The 24,881-nt window shown below is 33.8% G+C and overlaps 1 protein-coding gene across 1 annotated transcript; it reads left to right on the top strand.

The window, feature by feature from the left end:
• The first annotated feature begins 770 nt into the window (after window positions 1-770).
• On the top strand, window positions 771-19,918 carry LOC113397209 (uncharacterized). The gene is made up of 17 exons (XM_026635453.2): window positions 771-1,245; window positions 1,712-1,888; window positions 5,683-5,860; window positions 6,069-6,248; window positions 6,356-6,532; window positions 7,215-7,333; window positions 8,104-8,245; window positions 9,331-9,401; window positions 10,334-10,553; window positions 10,795-10,983; window positions 14,392-14,489; window positions 14,848-14,967; window positions 16,033-16,191; window positions 16,562-16,639; window positions 17,377-17,448; window positions 17,896-18,072; window positions 19,774-19,918. Exons 1-17 carry the CDS (start codon window positions 973-975, stop codon window positions 19,843-19,845), a joined length of 2,502 nt encoding a protein of 833 aa, XP_026491238.2. The 5' UTR covers window positions 771-972; the 3' UTR covers window positions 19,846-19,918.
• Window positions 19,919-24,881: the final 4,963 nt, after the last annotated feature.

Genomic DNA, 24,881 nt, shown 5'->3' with positions numbered 1-24,881 from the left:
AGAGTATGTTATAAGTTTAATTGTGTTATTTTAATGTGCCTGAATTTTATTAACAGGCTGCAAATTGATATCACCATGCTCTTGTATAAAAACACTAGTTATCTATAACTGGCAAAACAAAACTGTTCTGTACCATTTTCTTCTCTATTTTCCAAGCGAGTTTTCATTTTATTTTCGTTTTGTAGCTATTTACGTCTTTCACTATTATAAATAAGAAAATGAAAAAGTATGCAAATTCATATATATTTTCCTCTTCAAAATTATGGTTGAATTTTCACCACTGGACGAACACTAACAATTACCTTAACTAGTAATAAATAACTCAGGAAACAAGCTTTTCGTAAAATTAATTATTTATGTATTGCAATAGCGAACCAAATACAAAACTGCAAACAAATTGTTTGTGTGTAAAACGTATATTTATACTTTTGCAATGAATAACTTGAAGATATCGCTGTCATAGCAATTAGGCCGACTCTTGCACATATACCTTGACTTTATTCTGTGTCTAAGTTCAATTCGAGCACAGTGAAATATATCTGTATTGTATTGCATTTTAATTTTTTAATTACTATTCAAACAAAAATGACAAAAAATCATCAAATCAATCAGGGACTTCAATGATAAATATTATTACAGAGCGTGTATACGTTTACATTAAATACTTACACTTATTTTAAATATAATCCATAGTATTTAAAGACAATTGAATCCCCGCAGATCGCCGAACGTCTGATCGTTAATAACGCGAGGCTCAATTGGTTATCGGAACGGGTCATTGTGCAACTACGCTACGCCTATCACACAGGAAGGACCACATTTGTCCGGATTATATTCAGATAACTCAGTTACTCTTTATATAGATCGACAGCTACTACGCTTTACTCTACTCGTAATCATTCTGACGTTGAAGCTGATCAAACTGAGATCGAACGAGATTCAGACGCGTTTGAAGTTGAAGATGATCTGACAATGAAGATTGAAAATAAAAGTGATAAAAACAAAACAACGGACGTTGAGCTACATGTACCATGCTGCAAAAAACTTTCTGTATTCGCGTGTGTGTGCGGTGTCCTATCATTACTTCTACATACATATAATTACACATCTAGTTTTTTAGATGAATTTAAAAGGAATGAACACAGAATACAAGAGACTGATTTTCTGACTTTAAACGATATAGAAGTAGATAGAATTAATGCGTTTGCTACAAATCCAGTCAGATTAAAAAGAGATGCTATGCTCGTAAGTAGATTTAATTTTATTAGTGTAATTATTTGCAAAGATTCAGTGGAATATTTTATTAAATTTTAAATAGATTCGCTGAAACAAAAACAGAGTTTGCAGGGAACTTTTTGAGGTTAAGAAAAACAGTATAAATTATTGTGTCCATATAAATATAAATTAACCCTTAGACTTGGCGCCGAACGCTAAACGGGATCCAAAATATTCCGTCCCTTGTGACTTCATATTTGGCAGTGGAATAGGCGATGGAATCATAAACACGTGAAGCTTTAATTAATACCAAAAATACAGCTCATTAAAGCCATACATCATTCTGTCATTTAACAACATAAGCTGTTGAGCAATAGTCCTGAAATATTTACTGGAGCTGTGCTGATAGTAAATTAAATCATGTAAATTACTAGTTTGCACGTTATACCATGGTCATAGAATATCAAGATATGTCATTACTCAAACTATTTTATAGAAACAATCACCTGGTCAAGAAGACAACACAGTGGCACCACATGTGGAATTTTTTAACCCAAAAATGCGGCCGGAGCTAGAAGAGAAGGACGCAATAGAGATGAAGAAGACGGGAGCAAAAGGTCCAGCTCCTGGGGGCGATACGTGGGTCTGGCTCACAAGTTATTCACGAGTACCTGTAAGTTTTACGAATACTATGATAGCATTGTAAATAACTGGACCAATGATAGGCTTTTTTTAATATTCAAATTTATTTTCTTAATAGATGTATTTTTTAGTTGTTAACTTTTTTTGGTCAGTAATATGCGTTATGCATGATCCATTTTTATGAGTGCAATAAACAATCAACATTTAAAATTGAAACCATTTTCATCTGTTTTTATAATTTGTTCTAATAACTTAAATCGAAAATATAAATTCAAAGACATGTAAAATAACATTGTTGTTTTTGTAATTTTCATAATTATGAAAATAAAAAGCTTTATGAGTACCAATAATTAAGTCATGGAAGACTATTATTTATTAAATAGTAAAACCTTAAGGCTTCGTGCACATGAAGCCGTATCCGCACTCGCAACGTACGGAATAAGAATAAAAATGAAAGGGCTGCGCCGTGTCACACATTGCGTGCAACAATTTTATTAATTTTATACAACAGTCACATAATGACGATCTTACCATGAAGCCATTCGGTTGCAGCTTATACTTAAATTGCGTTTTTTATTCTCACTCTCAATATACTTATTCTATAAAATATAAAAAAAAAACACCTTCTTAAAACAATATATACCAATTACCGACTTTCGTTCATTACGTAGTTCTCATACTTGTTTGTACTTTGTATATTAATGAATGCTAATGACTATACTCTAGTAATTAAAATGTTGTTTGTTTGCAGACGTCGAGATAGTTACGATTAAAATACTCTGATGCACTGTATTTTCATTCAGTGGTGTACAATTCAAAGGAGTAATTCGGATTTACTAGCAGCACCGTCGGTGTCAGTATTATATTGTGTAGTAGTATTGCAATCTAACGCTGTTTACCATGTGCCATGTGCACGAAGCCTAAGGGCAAGTTTATCGAGTGAACGGAAACTGAAGAAATACGCGATAATATGCCTTGATTTGCAAATAATAGTTAGGTCGCGCAAAATAACGCGTACGCTTGCGCAAATGTAAACATTTGCTCTACTTCTCACTCTGATACTACCAAGGACCAGCCTTTTATTTAATTAATATTTATTACAAAAATATGTATTCGCCTTGCATATAAATGAAAACAAGAATTGATTCAAATATATAAATAATATTAAATAATATAATAAATGAAATTCTAGATTCGATAAAAAAAAAATCTACAGATATGATATCAATAATTGATTATACAAAGAACATCACTTTTTAAACGAGAAACCTTGTGACGGTGGTCGGTACGTAGCTTAAAAAATTGTTCTTGTATAAAAACTTAATTTGTGCGTCTCAATAACTTATCCGTCAATTTTGACGACGAAAATAAATTATAACCTTTAGTTTTAATATACATTTTATTTAAAAGTGTGAGAAATTATATCTGGAATAATAAAATTAAAAATGTTGGTAAAATTTGAAATTTTTGAAAAAAATCGACTTCAATATAACATATTATATATAATGCATGTAATAGCTTATATAGCAGCAATCATGGTTGATCTGCTGGAATTTTTTGAAGAGTTCCGCTGTCTGCCCCCGAAACTCATCATCAGATCTTTACGAAATACAAATGGTCCCACTTTTCCGACAAAACCGTTTCAGACAAGAAATAATTTCGCAATTCTACGTATATACGAGGCAGTTGTGCTCGAACACACATAAAAAAGTTAATTACGTATCAACGCCACGTGCAAAAAAAACCTAACCTAACCTATATTGGCGCAAACGCAATTTGTTTTTGCTACGTTGGCATTAACACGCTGGCAATAATATGCAAATTGAGATCCTCCTCCTTTTTAAATTTTACCTTCAAAGTTTAGTTGGCTATAAATAAATTCAAAACTTACGACTGTACACTCCGACCATAGCCCTCTCCTTTGCCCTTTGGGTGACCTTGAGCCTTCTTATGAGCCTTCATTGTGAAGGACCAAAGCCGTAAGTCATCATTGCCAACACACTGGTCAAAGACTTTTGTCTTGAGACGCTGTGGTATATGGGACGATAAGATATATAGGCCCCCCACAAGGTGGTCCGACGACCTGGTGAAGGTCGCGGGAAGCCGCTGGTTGCGGGCTGCACAAGACCGGTCGTTGTGGCGATCTTTGGGGAGGCCTATGTCTAGCAGTGGACGTCCTTCGGCTGAGAGAGAGAGAGTGAGAGAGACAGTACACCATCCTGCATTGTCATAATGATATATGTGACTTTGTTCATCATATAATTTTAACGTTTAAAGAACACAGTGTAATCACAGGCACAAGGGACATAACATCTTAATTCCCAAGGTTGGTGGCGCATAGGTGATGTAAGGAATGGTTAATATTTCTTACAGCGCCTTTGTCTATGGGCGGTGGTGACCACTTACCATTAGGTGGCCCATATGCTCGTCCACCAACCAACGCCATAAAAAAAAAAACGTAAAAAGAGCGTATCATCGCAAATCGTTCGCAATGTATTAAGATAGTACATAGTTAGTACATAGTACATAGTAGTAATTAATAGCACAGCGCACTGAACGAATACATTTAAAGCTGCAATAGGTATCGCACTGAATATAATCTGTCGCAATTAATTAATAAGGTCAGTTTCCAACTGATAAAAAAAATCTGCCTGTCAATGGAACAATTCCATAGCTTCAGGTGTTATAGACATTAAACATAAATTCTTCAGTTGTATTTATGACAAAGAAACTGTCTTTATTTATTTTTCAATTCACTTACTTACCAAATACATTTATCATAAAATTCTCAAATATACACGTATTAAGATTTCTGAATAGAAACCTTCATTATTTTAAAAATATAGTAGCAAAGTCCGTTTGAAAGAGAAAAAATCCTATTTACCCCTCCAATTAGGCTTAAAGTATTTCTTAGTCCTAGTTTTCAGAGTGGGGATAACAATAGCCCAAGGATTGAGCCAACGAATTTTTACATTGCTAGACGGCAGTAAATCATTACGCTTTAAAAACTTTAAAAAAAACAATCTGTAAGGCATACATAACATTATATAAAAATAAATAATTTACTAATTATAAGAATCTAAAAGGCAAAACTTTTGTAAGGTATATTTTATCTGAAAAACTTGAACATACAGTAATAAAAAAAGACATAATATCGGAGTAGAAAAGCTTTCCTTTTTTGGCACGAAAAAACGTATAATATCAGAACCTTTTCAAACCAGGACTGTAACAGTCTTAGATTCAAAACATAAATCCCTGGGAAAAATGTTTTTGTAATCGTTAACTTTTTCTGGCAAATTGCCAAAGAATATTGCATAGTGCAGATACGGTCTTCAAATACTCTTGAAAGCTAAAAGAAGTTTAGGCATAAAAATGAGCCATTCGTAGGAAATATGTTGAAGATTTCTATTGATCGAGAAAGAACGTAAAGCGTGAATTTGTGGATTGGACACGAGTATTTTATTTGAAGGTTCAAACCTCACACAAAAATTTTTATTCGCATAATTCTAAATTCTTTGTTATATCAGACATAGTGAAATTATGAACAGATTTTGATTTAAAAGATCATAACTGTCCAAGGGGTCTTCAGATATAGATAGAAGTAAAAGTTCATAGAAGATATTGTATCAAATTATAGAATTCGAATTTGATTTTAATCTTTTCAATATCGTCATTGGGTCATCGGAGTTTAGACTATGGCAGTGTTTATACTGCCATGCCTCAGAAAAAAAGAAAATCTGTGTTGTGACCCGCGTCTGAGCTCTTAATATACTTTATTGGCATTTAAATTAATATTTTTTTATTAACTTATTCGCATAATTCCAGTACAAAGTTGTACAAGGATTCTGCAAAGCAACACAAGATTATTGCCCACCTGGTGTACAAGGGCCTGAAGGACCCGTAGGAGCTCATGGTCCAAAGGGCGAGAGAGGAGATGCGGGAGCACCAGGCACGCCAGGAAGTCCAGGAATGAGAGGTCCAGTTGGACCTCTTGGTCCAAAAGGTAAATTGAATCAAAATGTAATTTATTGTAAACATTTTGTTTTTGCAATATTTAATAATATTTAATAATATTCTGGCTAGTTATTTTTGTTTTTTGTATGGGTTTTTTTTTTTTATTAGCGTGTCTACAACATCTTTGACACATTTAAAATTAATCGTAAAAACTTTACGATCACAAATTTCTTAACGTCTAAAAAAATGACTTCCAGGGGAACGTGGATTCCCTGGTAATCCCGGCTTAGACGGAAGAGACGGAGTACCAGGGGAACCTGGCCTTGATGGACTGTCAGGCAGAAATGGTGCTGATGGAGCACCAGGGAAGGACGGTCGCGACGGTATTCCAGGAAGAGATGGTAGCCCAGGGAAAAATGGAAGAGATGGCAAAGATGGTAAGAATGTTAATTATTGTGAAATAACAATGTCAACTGTTCATTTATATCAATTGCTACGTAACCTTTTTTATGGTTATATGGATTGTTATATTTTTTAAATTCAGGCAAGGCAGGATCCCAGGGCCCACCAGGCGTAAGAGGTCCGAAGGGTGACCGTGGTCCAATGGGTCCGAAAGGTTTACGAGGCAATGATGGTCATGATGGAGCTCCGGGGAGACCTGGCCTATCCATCTATAACTATACTAAAGAAAATCAGATGTTTATACCACCATCGTTTGCATGTGAGTTTTTACGTAATTTTCTTAACTTGTACAATATCTACTAATTATTTATACAATATATGCATAAAGAATCAGTATTTACTTGGTGGCGGGGCTTTGTGCAAGCCCGTCTGGTTAGGTACCACCCACCATCAGTCATGATCATTTTCTACAGCCAAACAACAAAGTGTTATATTGTTGTGTTCCGGTTCGAAGTGTAACTTAAAGTATAAAGGTCGTTGCTTAGTTCTCAATATTGGTGACGCATTATCTATGTAAGGAATGAATAATACTTCTTACAGCGCCAATATTTATGGGCGGTGACCACCAAATCTTGTCGCTGCGTCTGTACGCGATAAGCTCAAAAGCTACTAAACGTATTTTTATACGGTATTCACTAATGGACGAAGGGATTTTAGATTAGGTTTAAATGTAGTTTATAAAGGTTTTGGATAAAATGAAATTGATGTTGTTGAATTGCCATTTATTATGATATAAATTCATTTCCTGTAGATTCTACCCGTGCAAAGCCGGGTATAGCAGGTAGTTTGTTATAAAATCTTTCAATTACCTTACATTTTAATAATCCATATCTTTATTCATGATTTAAACAATTTATCTTTTATGTTAAAAAAAGACAAAGGAATCATTCCCCATAAGACCTGTTTAATATTCCATATATTTTTTTTAATATTAACTTCAGTGGAAAATCCAAGATTGATAGTACGCGAAGGAGACACAATGCGCATGGACTGCAATCCCAAGGGCTTTCCTGAACCTACCATAGAGTGGCGACGAGCTGATGGAACCCCAATCATTCAGGTATAATAAGAATATATAAGTATATTGTTACGTACAAATTTCGTGTTCGATGAAGGAAAATATCGCGAGAAAACAAAAATGCATGTGGCATGTTGAATGAAAGTATGTGTCTAATTTCAATTTAATTTTAACACATGCGTACGTGTACCGACCAGCATTGTGGTGGAATTACCACCAAACCTTCTCAAAGAGAAAGGCCTTGAGTCCGGTTGTGGGAAGTTAACAGGCTGTTACTGTTTAAATTCGATAAATTTTATTTGTGTTTCGTTTTATTGAGACTCAATGGTAGTTATATCATCCATTCACAACTCTTTCAGTTTCCAAGAGTTTTAGCGAATGTAATTGTAGGCGATAATATATGACAAATATGCACGTTTAAATCCTGGGTGCAGGTGCACAAAAACACTAGCCGCGCGTAGGGGCGCGTGCTCATGGACCATGGTGTAGCGTCACTTAAAATTTATAAATTTAAATGCTTGCATACGAGCGGTTGTTGTCCTTAAGGCCGGACTGCAATATGCATATATGACTGAGTATATAATGTAGTTAATGGTCGAATAAGGAAGGTCCTCTTTTTGTTTAAAACAGATACCTACTTACGTATGTGTCGCAGGCAAATACTTTAATTAGACTTTTATTTAAAAACAGCGGCATAAATGAATGATTCAGCCTTCATCTTCCGATCATAGAATAGACTAATTTGCTTTAGACGCAGAGTCTAAGTATCACAAAAAAAAAAGTAATCTAAATGTTTTTCCAATATTTTCAAGGGTTCGTGGCGTGATGCATCCGTAAGCGGACATGTCCTCAATATACCGAACGTGTCCCGTTGGCACACGGGCAAGTACGTCTGTCTCGCCAACAATGGCATGCAGCCACCAGCCAACCAGACCACTGACGTTGAAGTACATTGTTAGTAATTATTTCATTAACTATATAAACCAGTGGAAAAGACGAAGCGATAAGCGCCAAAATGATACTTTTGAAGAATGAGATTTATAGGAAAAGCTTTAAGAGTTATTTTCGAAATGTACCAATTTGGGGCTTAAGCTTTACTTTACACAACTCTATATAATATTTTACTTTGAATTGTAACATTACATCCTTAATAATTAAATATTATACTTAAATTAAATTATAGGCATGCATTGGTACGAGCGACGTCTGTTCTAACAATATGTCTGCCGGCGTTCAGTTAAAAATATAAATTGTACAAATTTACAAATCATTGCAAATACTCCGACGAATCAGTTCTATATTACATCCTTGTGTCTCTATCTTATATATTGATAGCGTAAGCCGATTTTTGTCCCAGTGACTATGGGATATGAGACGATAGCACGTAGAAGATCGTCTATGGTCTTATTTTGAAGAGTTCCAGCCGTATATGTGCAGACAATTAAAGAGGACTCTTGATTGTAATTTACTAAATTGATTTACTAGATTTAACAAATAATTAATTTTAGAGAGCGGAAAAAAGTTACTGGCCGGGTAGAGACTGGCGCTATGGTTGTATAAAAAAATGTAAGTCGTACGAACAGACGTCGTCAGTGTACGTTGAAAATAAATTAAAAAAAAACTTATCGTAGGTTTCGAAATTCCTAAAATCTGTTGAATAAAAGCGAAGTCGCGAGCGACACACTAGTTTACAACTGACACTGACACTGACAAAGTGTGCGCAAAACGACTAATGTAAACATACATACAAATTAAATTAAATCTGTTAATGCACGCCATAATTGATTTAATGAGAAAGCGCGTCTTATGAGTGAACAGATCTATACATTATGAAGTAATAAAAAACTCTGACTTAATAGTTGGAAATCTTAATCTTAAACGAAGATTAAGGATTCAAACCCGAGGAAACTCAGTACGAGTTATAATGTGATCGATTTGTCTTTATAATTCATCTCGTTAATTAATAGAACAAGACCTTAGATGAGATTATAATGTATGTCTATTAAATATATTTAAAAAAATCTCGTTTTTTTTTCCAGTCAGTCCATACATACGGGTGCCTAACAACATAGTGTATGTTTTTAACAAAACAGTCAAAGTCGAATGTGAGGTAAGAAAAATATTTTATTTAATACAAAACTGTAAAAAATGTATATAATTATAATAATACATTTCATTTTGGTATATTACCATCAATAGTGCATTTTTGGATGAAGAATGTCTCAGATTCGATGCTAACCCTTTGGGCTATGGCATCTCCACTTCTAGCACTTCAAAATTAGTATTTTTTTAAAATTGAGCATTGCTACAATACTTTTACAAAAAATATGGTCCTAATTCTCATATAGCTCTTAATATTATATATTTTATAAAGTTCGAACCGCATCAGTTCATTTACCTTCTATCACCTATGTAGGCCCAATATGTCCAAAACACTTGTTTGTATGAAATGCACCCTAACCCTAAGCTATTGTATTAATTCAAATTAAAGCGCCATATGTCAAAAAAATACGGAACTATTATAGAAACGAAGCCCATTAGGACCATCCAGAGTTTAATGAACTTATCATTCAAAAACTTCAAATGTTAAATCAAAAACAAACGGTGTCAAAGTTCTGGAGATATATGGGTAATTATGTCTATTAAAGAGCGATTTTACTTTTCGAAGTAAATTCTCATTAGGCTTTGATATTGAAATTTTGGACTAAGTCTAACAAACAGACAGCTGACGACCTCCGTGGTCGAGTAGTGTGAACACCGGTCTTCATGGGTACGCCACTCCGAGGTCCCGGGTTCGATTCCCGGCCGAGTCGATGTAGAAAACGTTCATTAGTTTTCTATGTTGTCTTAGGTCTGGGTGTATGTGGTACCGTCGTTACTTCTGATTTTCCATAACACAAGTGCTTTAGCTGCTTACATTGGGATCAGAGTAATGTATGTGATGTTGTCCAATATTTATTTATTTATTTAGCGTGGAATCAATATTAACACTGATAATTTATTTGAGACTTAGACTAAAAACGATTGAAACTCCTTCCTCAGATACAGGCCTGGCCAGAACCAGTTCTAGCTTGGGAAAGCGATGGAGTTACTCTAGAAGGATCTCGATATAAGATGGAAGTTTCCACAACCGGTGACCCTTGGAGGTGGATCATGAGACTTGATATACCTAACCTTAGAGAACACGACCTGAAACAATACAGCTGTGTGGCGAAAAATGAGCTCAATAACCAAACAGTTAAAGGACATATTCGTTTGATGTGTATGTTTTCCAATGAATACGATGTTTAATTCATCATTCATATTTTCACAAATCTAGAGATCGATTTCTTGTAAATAGTTGAAAAAAATATATCAAAAATATATAAAAAAACAGCCTCACAACAAATTAGTAAGAAATACTTTAAATAAATATTTTCACGGTCACAGACATGATCTAAATTCTAAAAAAAATTTGAAAAAAAGGCAATTTTATTAATAATATATTAAACTTTGGCACACAGATCCGGGACCCAACCAGCACACACAAATCCAGCAGCCCATGGAGTTCGGCTTCCGTCCCCCAACACTCACGTCATATGAGGAGTTGTGTCAAGTTCAGCGCTGTCCGTCCTGTCCGCGATGTGACCGCGCATTGCTCTTAATATCCACAATGAATACCACAGCCGGGTACAAGCCTAGAAGAAACATAAGTACGTCCAAATCCTAGCCTTTTTATGTATTTTCATCAAAACACACACACACACTTCGTAATGATTATGATTATTATTGAATGATAATATCCACCTGATCGATTGAGGCTATGACATTCATTGTGTAAGTAAACTGTGCAGGACATATTAAAGCGTGCAAGTCTGTGCGCAGCACTCTCTATTCTTTACTCTTAAAATCCAATGGCATGGCAATCCGACACGTACTGAAAGAATTCACGTCAACGACTAAATATGACTTTCAAGACGCAAGAGTGTAAACACTAGAATCTTCCAAAGAACTTCTTGTCAGTAAGAATTGAGTTAATAAGTAAAACATTATATTTTACCTTCACCCCGGAATCTACAGGCATAAAAACTGACCACTAAAACAACGAGACAAACATTGACAATAAAATAAAACTACTATAGAATTATATAATTTACTTCTAGTAGTAAGTAGAAAATGCATATCCTCAGCGGAAAGGAGGAAAAGTTATAGCACGAAAATGTACTTTTAGGTACTAAGAATTATGCTAAATACTAGCTTTTCTTCCAGACATCACACGGGTACAATAAGAGTCTATATATATCTTTTAGATTAAAAATTATTGTTTTTGTCCGGCCAGGAAAGTTACGCCATGTAAACCTTGAATCAATCTGTTTATTGATAAAAACCATATTCAAATCCGTTTCGTAGCTTAAAAGGCCTAAGCGTACAGAGGACGGGAAGCGATTTTATTTAATAACTAGCTGTGCCCGCGACTTCGTTCGCGTAGTTGTCGGAAACACTATCATGATTATCGTTTGATTGCTCACGTTGGTTTTTGTTATTATAATCGTCAATAAGATTTAATAATATGTTTTACAGTACTTTAGCGTAGATTATATTTTTAGTTTTATTTTCTTGTGGTAGAAAAACATACTGATTTTGCCCGCAACCCGATCTTGACAACGCGATATATAGTTGGCCGTGTGAAAAGCAGTCTTGACGTAAATCGATTCCTACGTGTTTAAATGTTTGGCCCTATGATTTATTAATGGTTACGGCAAAAGATAACTTAATGGGAAATTGAATTCTTTTAAAATTAAAAGGTAAATCATTTGGAATCATTGGGATGCGAGGTATAAGCACTGTTTGACCAACTGCCGGACCAGTCAAAACTGTTGCAACGATCACGTTATTGCGAAGGAATTTTACTTGAAGGCGGGTCCCGTTACATAAATTTGGTGGTTTAAGATTTCTGAGTAAAATTATCGCAGCACCTATTTTTAACTTCAGGGAATGTGGTGGAAGGCCGCTCGGGTTTAAATAATTTTTTTAACAAAAGAAAAAGTCAATTGTAAATAAATAAATCACAAACAAAATTCTTACTCTGCCAAAACAAACAAAACGTTCAACAGGAAATGTAATAGTAAATCTGAATGACTTTTCTTTGTCTTGGATTAGGAGAAAAGTTCATGAATTGTAATACCTGACGGTAGACATGTTTGCTTAAACACTCAATTTTGATTCCAATTTTCTGTCCTTATATAGGACCACTATGTACGTATAGGGTTTAAAAAAACATCAAGAAGAAGTGTATTTATCGATAGACCAGATTTACAAATTTGGAGTATATCATATATTTACAAACCTACCTTGGCTGACACCGCCTCCAAAAATAACAATAATTTTAACTATAATATATTATCGTAATAACTTTGCTGACTTTTAAATAGTCTAAATATTTTTAATTTCATTTTACATAGTATAAATCTAAAAAATATTGTGATCATTGTTTGTTATTCATAGGTTTGTGTTAAGTTAGATTTAAAGTGGGTAGGTACATACTTATCTCCTTGCGTGGAAACACAGAACGTACCTACATATTGGTAAGTAGAATAAGTTACTTGATTATTAAGTTGTAGAATAATAAGCAATTATTTTTTACTTTTTAGAGCATATTATTTTTTTTCTCTTTTGAAGTCGGTTTTTTTTTGTCAAAATTTTTGTTTCTAAAAGATTCGGCCGAGTATCGGTAACGTGCTCCTTAGAATTGTTCCGTTCCCTTCCGTACCGTTACTTTGTCATGGATCCTATGCTCAGAACCTTACCAAACTTTCACCATAGTACCCTTGAAGTATATCCTTTATAATAAAAAAAGAATCATTCAAATTGGTTGGCACAATTTTGAGTTATTCACCTATTTATCGCGCACATACATAATGCACATTTAAGACTTATATCGACTTTTCATAAGGATACCATCATCGTAACAGGATAAAATTAAAATGGGGCCCCACGGGAAGCACTACCTTTCAAACAAAAAAAAATTATCAAAATCCAGTGAAAAGTTATGAGGTAACAGACATATAAAAAAAAATACAGACGAATTGATAACCTCCTCCTTTTTGAAGTCGGTTGAAAACAAACAATATTAACTTAAACGTAATAAGATAAACAAACCGAACACTAAGAAGTTTAGATTGTTTCTCCTTTGGTGTTATTATTTCATAAGGTGATTATAGTACAACCGTGTTGAATATGCTTGAACGTAATAGAAATTACATGAAATATTGAACTACTAATTTATTTGTGTAGTCATTTTAAACGATATTCACCTATTTGCTTATTTGCATAATTTATTTTCTCAGTGATGATTAATCTGCATCGGTGAAAGTATCGCTCGCCATTTTGAACTTTTTTACGTGTGTAATGTAATTTTTATACCTTATTTATACCGTGAAACGTTTGAATTGTTTACTTGCAAAGTACGAAGGAATGTTCATTGAAATTTTATCTTATATCGTAAGTTAAAACTACAGCAGATTATGATTTAAATGTAACCGATTTTAAACGATAAAAAATAATGAGCAAATAAGCTGATAACAAAACCTAATTTTGATAAATAATTTAACTATTAAGAATGTTAATTTTTTTAAGTCGTTATGTGCATTGCTACTTCGCAGAACTACACCGCGGGTGAGAGTGGCGAGCGCGGCGGCGGGGCTGACCCGCCTCCCCCTCAGCCGCCGCCGCGCCCCGCCTGCTAGCACACTCTTAACAAATAGACATATAGTGTCACGGACTTTTTTTTTATTATTAAAAGAGGAATATATCTTTCATACACATTTTTTGAGTAACTTAAAACGTTTATGCTGCGCACGCATCGAAAGTCCATAAATGTGAATAATTTTCCCCGTTTTTGCAACATTTCTCACTGTCGCTGCGCTCCTATTGGTCGCAGCGTAATGTTATATAGCCTAAAGCCTTCCTCTATAATTGGACTATTCAACAAAAAAAGAATTTTTCAAATCGGACCAGTAGTTCCTGAGATTAGCGCGTTTAAACAAACAAACAAACAAACAAACTCTTCCGCTTTATATATTAGTATAGATATGTAAAGATTATTTAAATATTTCTTTCAGATTGTCAGTTATATGCGATCGGTAAGCCCGTGTATCACCGGTATATAGATGAATTGTTTGGGGCATGGCTGCGGGACTCTAACGCTTCCGATAGTCAGGTGAATTTTTCATTTGCCAATAATTCCTATTTACAAATTAAAATTTAACCGCTCATTCTTGAAGATGTAATTCAGGTGAAGAAAATTGAGTTTGGGATTAACCGACATCGTCGCAGTAGCATGCAAAAGCGATCTTGCAGGGTTTTTAGTGGGTATTCTGGTGTACCGGTAGTCCTGGGCACCAGTGAGCTCAACATGCCCCCCCCTCCCCACTTTACTGGGGGAAACGGGTAAAGCGTTTTTCCAACGAGAAAAAAAACTGGGGTGAACCGACATAATATATAAATAATAGCATTTTAAGTAGTCGTTAAGTTATTACAAATCCAAAAAATAAATAACAAAGAAATAATATTTTTAGAAAGAAAAGCTTTGGGCTACACAAGAGAATGACATCGAAAGACTTAGGGAGTACAGAAGCAAAGCCAGCTTCAAGTCAGACCATGTCGACGAGTTCCACAAGTTACAAAAGCCGTTCTTTGTAAGTAATATATATATACATACCATCTTTGAATCAAATAACCAATATCTATATTCAGATAGCTTTTTATAAGCACTTTCAAATCGTCATGATACTTGATTTTTATGTTTAGAATCAAATGTAAACCATATCTCTCAAAAAACAAACTTAGTAGGTAGTTACACTTTTTCTTAATAATTTCATAATGTAAGGCCTTATTCGCACGAGAGTTAAACAAGCAATGCGTTAATCCCAGCGTTGGTGCTTTTATAACGTTCTTAATTTGATTATTAATACGAACGCTTTTAAATCACTCTTTTCTCGTCTCGCCCTGACGTGAGAATGCTTAGCGCTAAATTACTAGCAATAGCCGTTTGTGTCGCTAGAGAAAAGAAACAGAAGGCATTCTGGGTACATAAAAGGTCAATTTGTGATACTGAACGAAGATTTGAGGCAATACCCTGCATTTTTTTAAAATTTATTTCGAATGCTTATAGCAAGTTTGGCGTATTGTTTAAAATTGTGGGCCCTCAAATAACACTTGAAGATAGCATTCATTTGGCGATATCAATTGATATGCCCTTGACAAATGCGGGTAAACAAGACACGTCCGCTCAGGAAAACAGCGCGCTGCGCACTGACTGCAGTGCCGCCGCTTTTTTAGCGCTAGTGCGAATAATAGTATGTAGTTGCTTAAGTTGTTCTATTTCCAACACCGAAAATTAAAAATGCAACAATGCTCTATAAAAAAGCGTCGTGTGAACATATAATTGCATTTGTTGTATTTGAACGCTTTCTTAACGTCCGTTAAAAAAACTCTCGTGCGAATGAGGGTTTAGATCGCGTAGACATACCCATTATCAAATTGTGTCTGTTCTTTTGTCAATTTATTAATTTCAACGGTTAATATATCCTCCACTACACAGAATGTATGTATTTCCACATAATGTATTTATATACTTATACTACTCTATATATATATATTTTTATGGAGGGTTTTTGTTTTTGAACCGACATTAATGATCCTTTTTTAAGTAACTACTGGAGTACCAACTTATCAATTTGCAATATTTCCTATGATTTCAGGGAAACGGCCACATCGTCTACAGCGGGTCTTTCTTCTACCAGGCGAATGAGTCAGGCCACCCTGGTGACATCATACGTTACGATTTGACTCAAAGTCGTATAAAATCGGTACACTTACCCCACGCTGATGGTAGATTATACAGCTCACAGCATAATCAGGTCAATTATTAAAAATATATATATATATATATTTTAAATACTAATTAGTCATATAATTTTTGTATTATTATCAGTAATGAGTTCTTGGTCTTGTTACACTTGTACTGATTATTACTACAGAGTACTTCAGAATAGACCCTTCTCTAATATATACGCCTAGCGTGTAATCAAAAACCATCAGATTAAAACATAGACAATTTTACTACTTTTTAATAAATATTATCTTCCTAACAAATATAACATTTATAACAATGTAATAAGTTACTTTTGTTTGCAAGTCTGATGATCTCCTATCCGATTTCGGCCATAGCGTCGGTTGACCAGTCTTCGGTTTTGTAAGATGTGTTCAAGATGTCATTCAATTTACCAGGTCGACTTCAGTGCTGACGACAACGGTCTGTGGGCTATCTATTCTATTGAAGGTTCGAACAATACAGCCGTTGCCAAGGTACGAGAAATAATTTCTACTGTCCATTTGTTGGGAATTATAAATATTGTCTATGAAATGTCTACATTCCGTTGAAAATAATATTGTTGGTGCCAGATTTTAAGGGTTTGGAGGTCGGTCCTGGGGTAACGAAGAAATGATGGCCTCGAATGAATTATTTTTCTAATTTTAATTAAGAGATCAAAGCTTATATTTAAAAGAACCCGTACATTTTATTTATAATTTATTTCATGAAAAAATGTTTTATAAACATTTACATGAGACGTGACAGTCTTGAGCTAAATGTACTCTGTCAAATAGTAAAAATGGTTTGCTGTAAAATTTTAAAGTGCTCACTACATTTGAATATAAACAAAACCATTGGACCTTTTTTGGAAATCTTTTGTAAATTATTTATCTATATAATTATGTTATATAATGTACACTTCTTATGTATCTTTCATATTCTACTTCTACTTAAAATATTAATTGGCGCTACCGTCAGCCGTTTTGGAAAAATCTGTTAAAATCAGATTTAGATAAATTCATGATAAACATTTTCATTACAACAGTATTTATAACGGGATATTTACCATGTTTTTTATTTTTATTTGATGGAGCTCTCGTGAACAAGACATTCGTAGATAATGTCGAAATATCGAGCTCCATCAAATAAAAATAAAAAACATGGTAAATATCCCGTTATAAATACTGTTAGTAATAAAAATAACCATGTTAATTTAAAATTTTCATTACAGCTCAGTTTTGATCCAAACAAGGACGATTTAAATATAGATTACATTTGGAATATATCGCTGAATCACAAACAAGTAAGTATGCATTATGTTTTAAATACATGTAATAGTTACTATCTGTTTAAAGCATTCTAAGAGAAAATTATCGTAAAATATCAAAGAGATTAGAGAGAAAATTCAAAATACCGAATGTTGGGCGAATTTCGTCACCAAGACAATTTGGCTTGAATTTGTCGCAAAGCGGTGTTCGGATTTTTTTATGCAATTGATTTATACTCAAATTGCAACATTTTTAAGTGTTTGTGTCGTTTTTTAGAAACAATTTTATTCGCTTTGATAACAGTAACGAATAAATATGATTATGATAATACTGTTCAATCTATTCTTAAAATACATCATATTTTCGGTAATTGGTCAGTTGTTTTTAGTATTCATCCCGAATCCGATAAAATCAAATACAATAATTATAATATTCGTTCAAACTATAATAAGTAAAGGTAAATTTTGCAAATTACTTTTCAGGTAGGAGAAATGTTTATTGTATGTGGTGTGCTTTACGCGTTGGACTCAGCCACAGAGCGCGAAAGCAAAGTCACTGTGGCAATTGATTTATACTTGAGCAAACCGGTGGAGGTGACACTGCAGTTCACTAATCCCTTCAGAAAGACCACGCAACTCGGATACGACCACACGCATAAGGTTCATATATACGATACAACCATACACAGACAGCGTTCAATCAAAAAACTTATCAGAAAGTAACGTTACATCATCAAAATTTAAATTTAACACTTAGACCCGAACAAATTGCGCTTAAAACTTAGTTTTGAATTTTAAACTAAAATACTAGGTACTATAAATACTAGCCAAGCCTCTGTAATGTAATTACTATTAATAGGAATATATGTCCTTCTTATTAATCGTAAAACTCGCGTTGTGCCATGTCGGGTAGTGTACTAAAATACAACCCATATGATACGTTCCAGATTATATTCCGATCCAACTTCAACCATTCCTCACAAAAATAAAACACAGCTTAATTGTAACTGAGGGCCCATTCTACTTATTTATATCGGTTATGATACGATCCCAATTAATTCTCAATTATATTGGCTTAACTTTGCCTGAACCCCAAGTAGGATCGTTGTATCATATCCCAGGTTTGATTATGTCACCGTAATATATTACATATAATAGATTACAAACATCGTTAGATTACAATCTATCTCGTCAGATTGTAAACTGTCGAAATATTGTGGACCGTGAAATATGATTTAACGCAATATTTTTCGCTATATTGTAATCTATCGATGGGAAGCGGGCAAATTGTGAACTAGCGTAGAATGGAATGCATCTCGCGCGCTGATTGGTTGAACGTTATGTGCCCCCGCCTCCCCGGCATCCACCATATTATTTCACCGTAAAATTGCAAATACCGTTAGATTATAATCTATTTCGCGCAATTGTAATAGATTGTGAACTTATTCAATTTGCAATAAAATATACATAAATTCGATAGTTCATAATATTTCGGTTAGGTTAGGTTAGAGTTTTTTATAATTTAACTGAAATTTACTTCGGTAGATTGTAAGCTACCGAATAATAACGGTGACGTCTGATTGGTCGCTCTTACGTCTCGTCAGATTGTAATCTAACGATTTTTGTAATCTTACGGCGACGAATATATACGAGTATAGCATCTCTTTACAGCCCGAGTATTGTCAAAATATTAAGGCATAAAAACTTAACAATTGTAACGCACTAGTTGAAGCTTATAACTGCACGAGAAAGAAAATGCCTGTATTTTTAGTTTGACTAGATTAGCCGATTTAAAAATACTCCAAATACATTATTTTCAAACATTTAAATACTCAACTTAAAATAGTCAATATAACCTAAAAAACGGAAAAACTAAATATTCCAAATTTCTGACCTACTTTTATGGTGGTATAGTCTTTTAATAAATGTCGTTTCAAACGTAAATCTACGATTTGTTTATATTTATTCCTTCTTCGATTGGAAGACTCTACGTTTTACATTTTTACGCATTTACGCAATTTAATTGTTTTTAATGTTTTTGTTGTCAGTCTCGTCCATGTTTATTTAATTATATAGATATCAAATAAGAGTAACGACGTTATTCTAGTTAATTTTTCCACTCCATGTAATATTTTCTTTAATGTTTTTATTTTTATTTGTGTACATAAAGAGCCATCTAGCTACAACGACAAGAACTTATCATAGTTTAATAGATTCCAATGTTGCGTTATTAATGCGATAGATGTCACTACTAACAAATTAGAGTAAAATATAACTTTAAAGCGCCATCTATGATTTCGTGACCGAAGTTTTTAAAACCTAATCTTTTTAATTACAAAATATTTGTGTCTTTATTTTTAGGAGCTGTATTCATGGGATCGAGGAAATCAACTTACATATCCTGTGAGATACAACGAACTGCCTGGCCCTTGATATAACGATGATTACTTAATAAAAATATATATATGATATTGTGTAACACATTTTATATTAAATAATACATAACTGATTTGTTTTTATTACTTTACCAAAATATTCCTATGAATGTACACACGCAATCATACGTATTAATAAACAATTACAGCGACAGTAACTTTTCTGTCCTTTTGGTGTGATAGGTATTTTGTGCTGTCCTTGACAAATTATAGCGCCTGACCGTGACCTTAGTCAAAATCATATAACTGGCAGTTCACTTCACCCGTACCTGTTATTAAAAGAGATCCCACACCCATACGTCATTGAACTCTTCTGAATGTGGACCATTGGAGCTCCACCTCCGCAAGAAATATTTGATAGCTGATAGTTACTATGCTCTAACCGTAATAGCACCTTACGTTGCTACCGCTAGTCTGGTTTGTAATAAACCATTCGTTCGAGAATAACTTATAAAGCGCCAACAAATATATTTTACTTTAAACATCACCAGCTACAATATACAACAAAACTGATTTTTACAAGTGATCAAAATCCTAATAGTATATCCACAGCGAAGTTCGTCCAAACAATAATTTATGTATAGCCTATTCCAACAGTACACAAATAACAGTTTCGTCGACGTTCAAAACGCAATTTTTTCGCAAATCGATACTAAATATCATAGATTATTCAAGTTCTCGACCAATGATATCGCGTCAATTCCCTGTCAAATGTTGTTTATTTATTTGGCATTGTCCTCTTGAGGTTGGAAATTGGAATGTACAATAGTACATTCCAACTAACCAACGAATTGGAGTACAATTCAAATGCCATATATTTGGCCCAAATACATGAGAATCGTTCCCTCAATAATTCATTCGTAAACTGACCCACAATGACAACGTCAACGTCAAAAGTCACTTTAATTAATAGTTATTAACTTAACGTACATAATAACCGAACGACGTGCTGTGTCGCATGGCCGAAAATTTTCATTCGCTTGTGAATTTGTATTCAATTCTGTTGCTTCACTTTATTATTCCGTGCGCTCCATCTGCCTAAATAAAATGATGCACAGAGGATCATCGATATCAACTGAAACACTTGGTAGGGAATAGAGAGTAGAGACTAAACCGAATCAAACCTGCAATGAGTGAAAGAACCGCGTTAATCCAAAATAATCGAATAAGATTAAAACATAATATATTAAAGACGTGTTTATTTTACTAATTAAAGACGACTTTTTATAATATTCATATATTTAGTCCAAAACAACGTAGTTTTATACTATTATGAGTAACTGCAATATAACTTTTGACATAATTTTAATAGAATTAACTATAACCGACTTACGACCTCAACCATCAATTAATGCGAAATAAATTTTATGGTTTCTAAGGTCATCACTAGATGGCGTTACTGGTCCAGTCGATTAAAATGACTAATTACTCAATTATAGAACTCTTATTATTCAACAAGATCAATTTACTAAATATATAACAAATATTATTTGTTTAACAATGCATTCATTCATTATTGATTCGGACATAGTTAATTTTGAATATCTACAACATATATGTACCTTACTTTCATTTATGTATATAACTTTTTGTAGCACTGAAAAGATTTCATAAATAACGTTAGTCAAGACCGTTATATGGTAACTGTTCACTTACAATGTACCTAGAAGTGACACTAACAGCATCAATCAATCATTAATTCACATGTGACATGCACATATCGATCGCTCGTTTAATCATACGATACGATCGCACGGCTTAAATAAAAAATTAATACAACGTACAGTAATCGTCGATGCAGCACTAAAAGTTGGCGAATGGGAGTCCAACTCAAAAGCCGGGCCCGCAGCCCACTTCGACCCCCGTCATTTTTTGCCACAATAGCAGGCAATACGTTCCGTGACTTGGCAGAACTTGAGAAGTTGGCCCCCACTCTGCGATCAATACGTGCGCACAACGCCATCTAGCAGCCGTCGCGCAGGCAAATTGCAGTTTAATAGTTCATTAGATCCGACAAAAATGGCGGGGACATACAGTTTAAATTCGGAACACGATATCGATTCGCGGTTTGCGATTGGAAAAATGGCGCCGAGAGATTTAATAGGAGTATAATATTCTCTTATAGTGAGATTTGGTTTGGATTTTCATTTGATAGTCCTGATTAAGTCATACAATGATAAGAACTACACATTAAGAACTTGTCTGTCTAAGATTTTAATGTTAAAAAATAAAATAAGGACTATGACATCATTATAAGTGGAGTTAATAGAATAACTTAAAAAGAAACGACATTTAAAATTCGCCATCTTTGTTTAAAGTAAAAACTTATAAATATTGTTTTTTAAGTTTATAAAGACAAATTATACAGTTACTAAATATAACTCATTTATTATGTTACTGTTATATAAATATTTAGAATACTAATCAGCTACTTTTAAAGTCGGTGTTCATATCTATACAGTGCCTTGCCTTGCTTTGGCAAATTGGCATGCAGCATGCAGCTTTTGAACATGCAGAGCATTATTGAAGTCCCATTTTATGAAATAATTTGTAACTGTTAGTGATAAATAATTTATTGATTTGTATTATCAAATGCGGGTAGATTTTTGTAGGTGAAAGTTTAGTACTGGAATTAGGTAGTTTTAAAAATTCATATTATTCAATCGATCATTAATATCAAATAATAAACACCCTAAAGGGTGGAATTATCATTTCCAGTTTACACGGTTTAAACTTTTCAACCGGTCTAGAAACAATTGAAAAAAAAAATTAAACAAAAGAAAACTTAAAATGTATGTAAAATATAATACTTTCTATTGGTAACTTAATATTATGTTAAACCTTATCGATAAACAGTCACTAAATTTGAAATGAGCAACAGGAATAGATAAGCCGTGCTGAAACCAGTCTTAAATTACGCCGTCTGGGTCAACATTATTCCAGACTCAGGCGGATGAATAACTGAAGGACACCTGGTCTGAAATTAGATCTGCTTATTTAGCTTAGTACGTGATGCTTTGTGACTGTTGTTTTTTATCGATATGACAAATTAAAGGGCTTGTCTAATTTGAATGTAACAACCTTAAATGTTATGCCTTAATCTTATTATAAAGTGAATTAAAAAAAAACTTATTTGGACTCTTTGATATATTTTTTTTTCAAACAATATATCGTTTTTTTATAAAAAAAAAACAACAACAATTTCGACGACTTTTACTCTTTAACTCTGTCTATTAATAAGGGTTTGTCTTAAGTTGAAGTGATTTTTGAAGTATTTTTAACTTATTAAAAATTAAATCCTAGTCTAGACTGTATAGCTACATTCATTTTCAAAAACTCCCCCTTTCCCCACCCTTTACACGCTGTGAATGAATCATGGCGCAATCACAGATACGCATTAATTCCACGAACTGAGCGATTAGCATCGAATTCGTAGGATTCGAAAAATCGAGGAAATAAATATCAATTGTAAATATTTGTTTTGAACGAACTTCGGCGCCGTGTCTGATCGTACTTGTGTTGAATTCATGATCGAATTATAACTGTATGTCTATATAAGTATCTACGGTAATATTAATAATGTTTTCGTCGTTATATAACTTTGTTTATTTAAATTGGCGAATCGGCTAACTGATAGTAAGTTGTCAATGCGCCACCAACATCGGGAAATAAGATGTTACGTCATTGTGCCTGTATTTATACTGGCACACTAACCCTACACACAATAGTAGAACACAATAGTACTAACTTTTGCTGTTTGGCGGAAGAATTAATGAGAAGTGGGTGGTACCTAACAAGACTTGCACAATGCACCACCGTCCATTCGTTATGTACGTTAGCGCTAAATAATTCGTTGACAAATTTTTCACGTACCTATAAAATTAGCTGAACGAAACAAATTTCCGACAAACGTTAAGTGTTGGTTTTGACCACATTCCTATGTAAATGTTGTACAAGTTTACTTCTAGAAATTGCTATGCTAATGTGTAAGACGCGGTCATACGAAATATACTTGATAACATTTTGCGAAAAATACAAAATTCCATACAATGCTAATGTCGTTTCGAGTATTTTTATGGATAACATACAAGTAAATGGAGTATTTAATACCATAGACAAAACATGTGCTATTTCTGTGACGTCCATTATGGTTCTACGTGTCAGTGTCAGTGTCAATATGATGACGGACTCATGAAAGTCTCATAGTATTAAAACTGTGTAGAATGAAAAGATTTAAAGATTACCATGCTATAAATAGCGAATCGAAAATAATTCATAATTAAAATTATAATCATTCTCAAATACAAAATAAAAATATTCTTTAACACATTATCTTATATATGTTCTTGTAAGCACTTAGAAATAGAAGTTTTGTTACAAGATTATTGAACTTGTACTCGTATGTTGATTTACATCCCCGTGAAAATGTAATCGACGCCTTAAGTTTTATTAATAGCAAAACCAAGAAAAATATATAGTTACAGTTTCAAAGTTTTAATAGTTAACAATTCATTCTCTAGATAACAAAGTATTGCTTCACCCGAAATATATCTACACTCTATTCCAATCAAAGAAGGAATAAAGATAAACAAACCTTAGATTTACATGTTACATTCGATTTGCTTGAAGCTACTTTGCACTACAGACAGTTCTTAATAAATATATATATGTTTGGATATAGTATAATAACGTACTATACCGCTTTGCTACTTATAACTATATTAATTTTATTTCTGCCTCCTTAGTCTAGTGGTTAGATATCCTTGTATCTGCCGCAGATCGCATCGACAAAAACAATTCAGTAACAGTCCGGAATTTAGATGTTGGAAGCGCATACACTTCTGTGCCTCGGAAAACACCTAAAGCCGTTGGTCCCGCGCCTGAACTCTTTCTAGACGAGTCCGGTTTGCCGTCCCATTGCATTATGAGAGAGGGAATAGAGAGTGCATCTGTCTCTGCGCACACACTTGTACAATATAATATGTCCTGCGTAGTTTGATCGTCTCCTTTGAAATTGAGCGCCGTGGCTAAAAT

The sequence above is a fragment of the Vanessa tameamea genome, chromosome 18 (genome assembly GCF_037043105.1).
Source record: "Vanessa tameamea isolate UH-Manoa-2023 chromosome 18, ilVanTame1 primary haplotype, whole genome shotgun sequence".
Taxonomy (NCBI): domain Eukaryota; kingdom Metazoa; phylum Arthropoda; class Insecta; order Lepidoptera; family Nymphalidae; genus Vanessa; species Vanessa tameamea.
The sequence above is the reverse complement of the archived record's forward strand: the minus strand, read 5'-3'. Positions and strand labels throughout refer to the sequence as shown.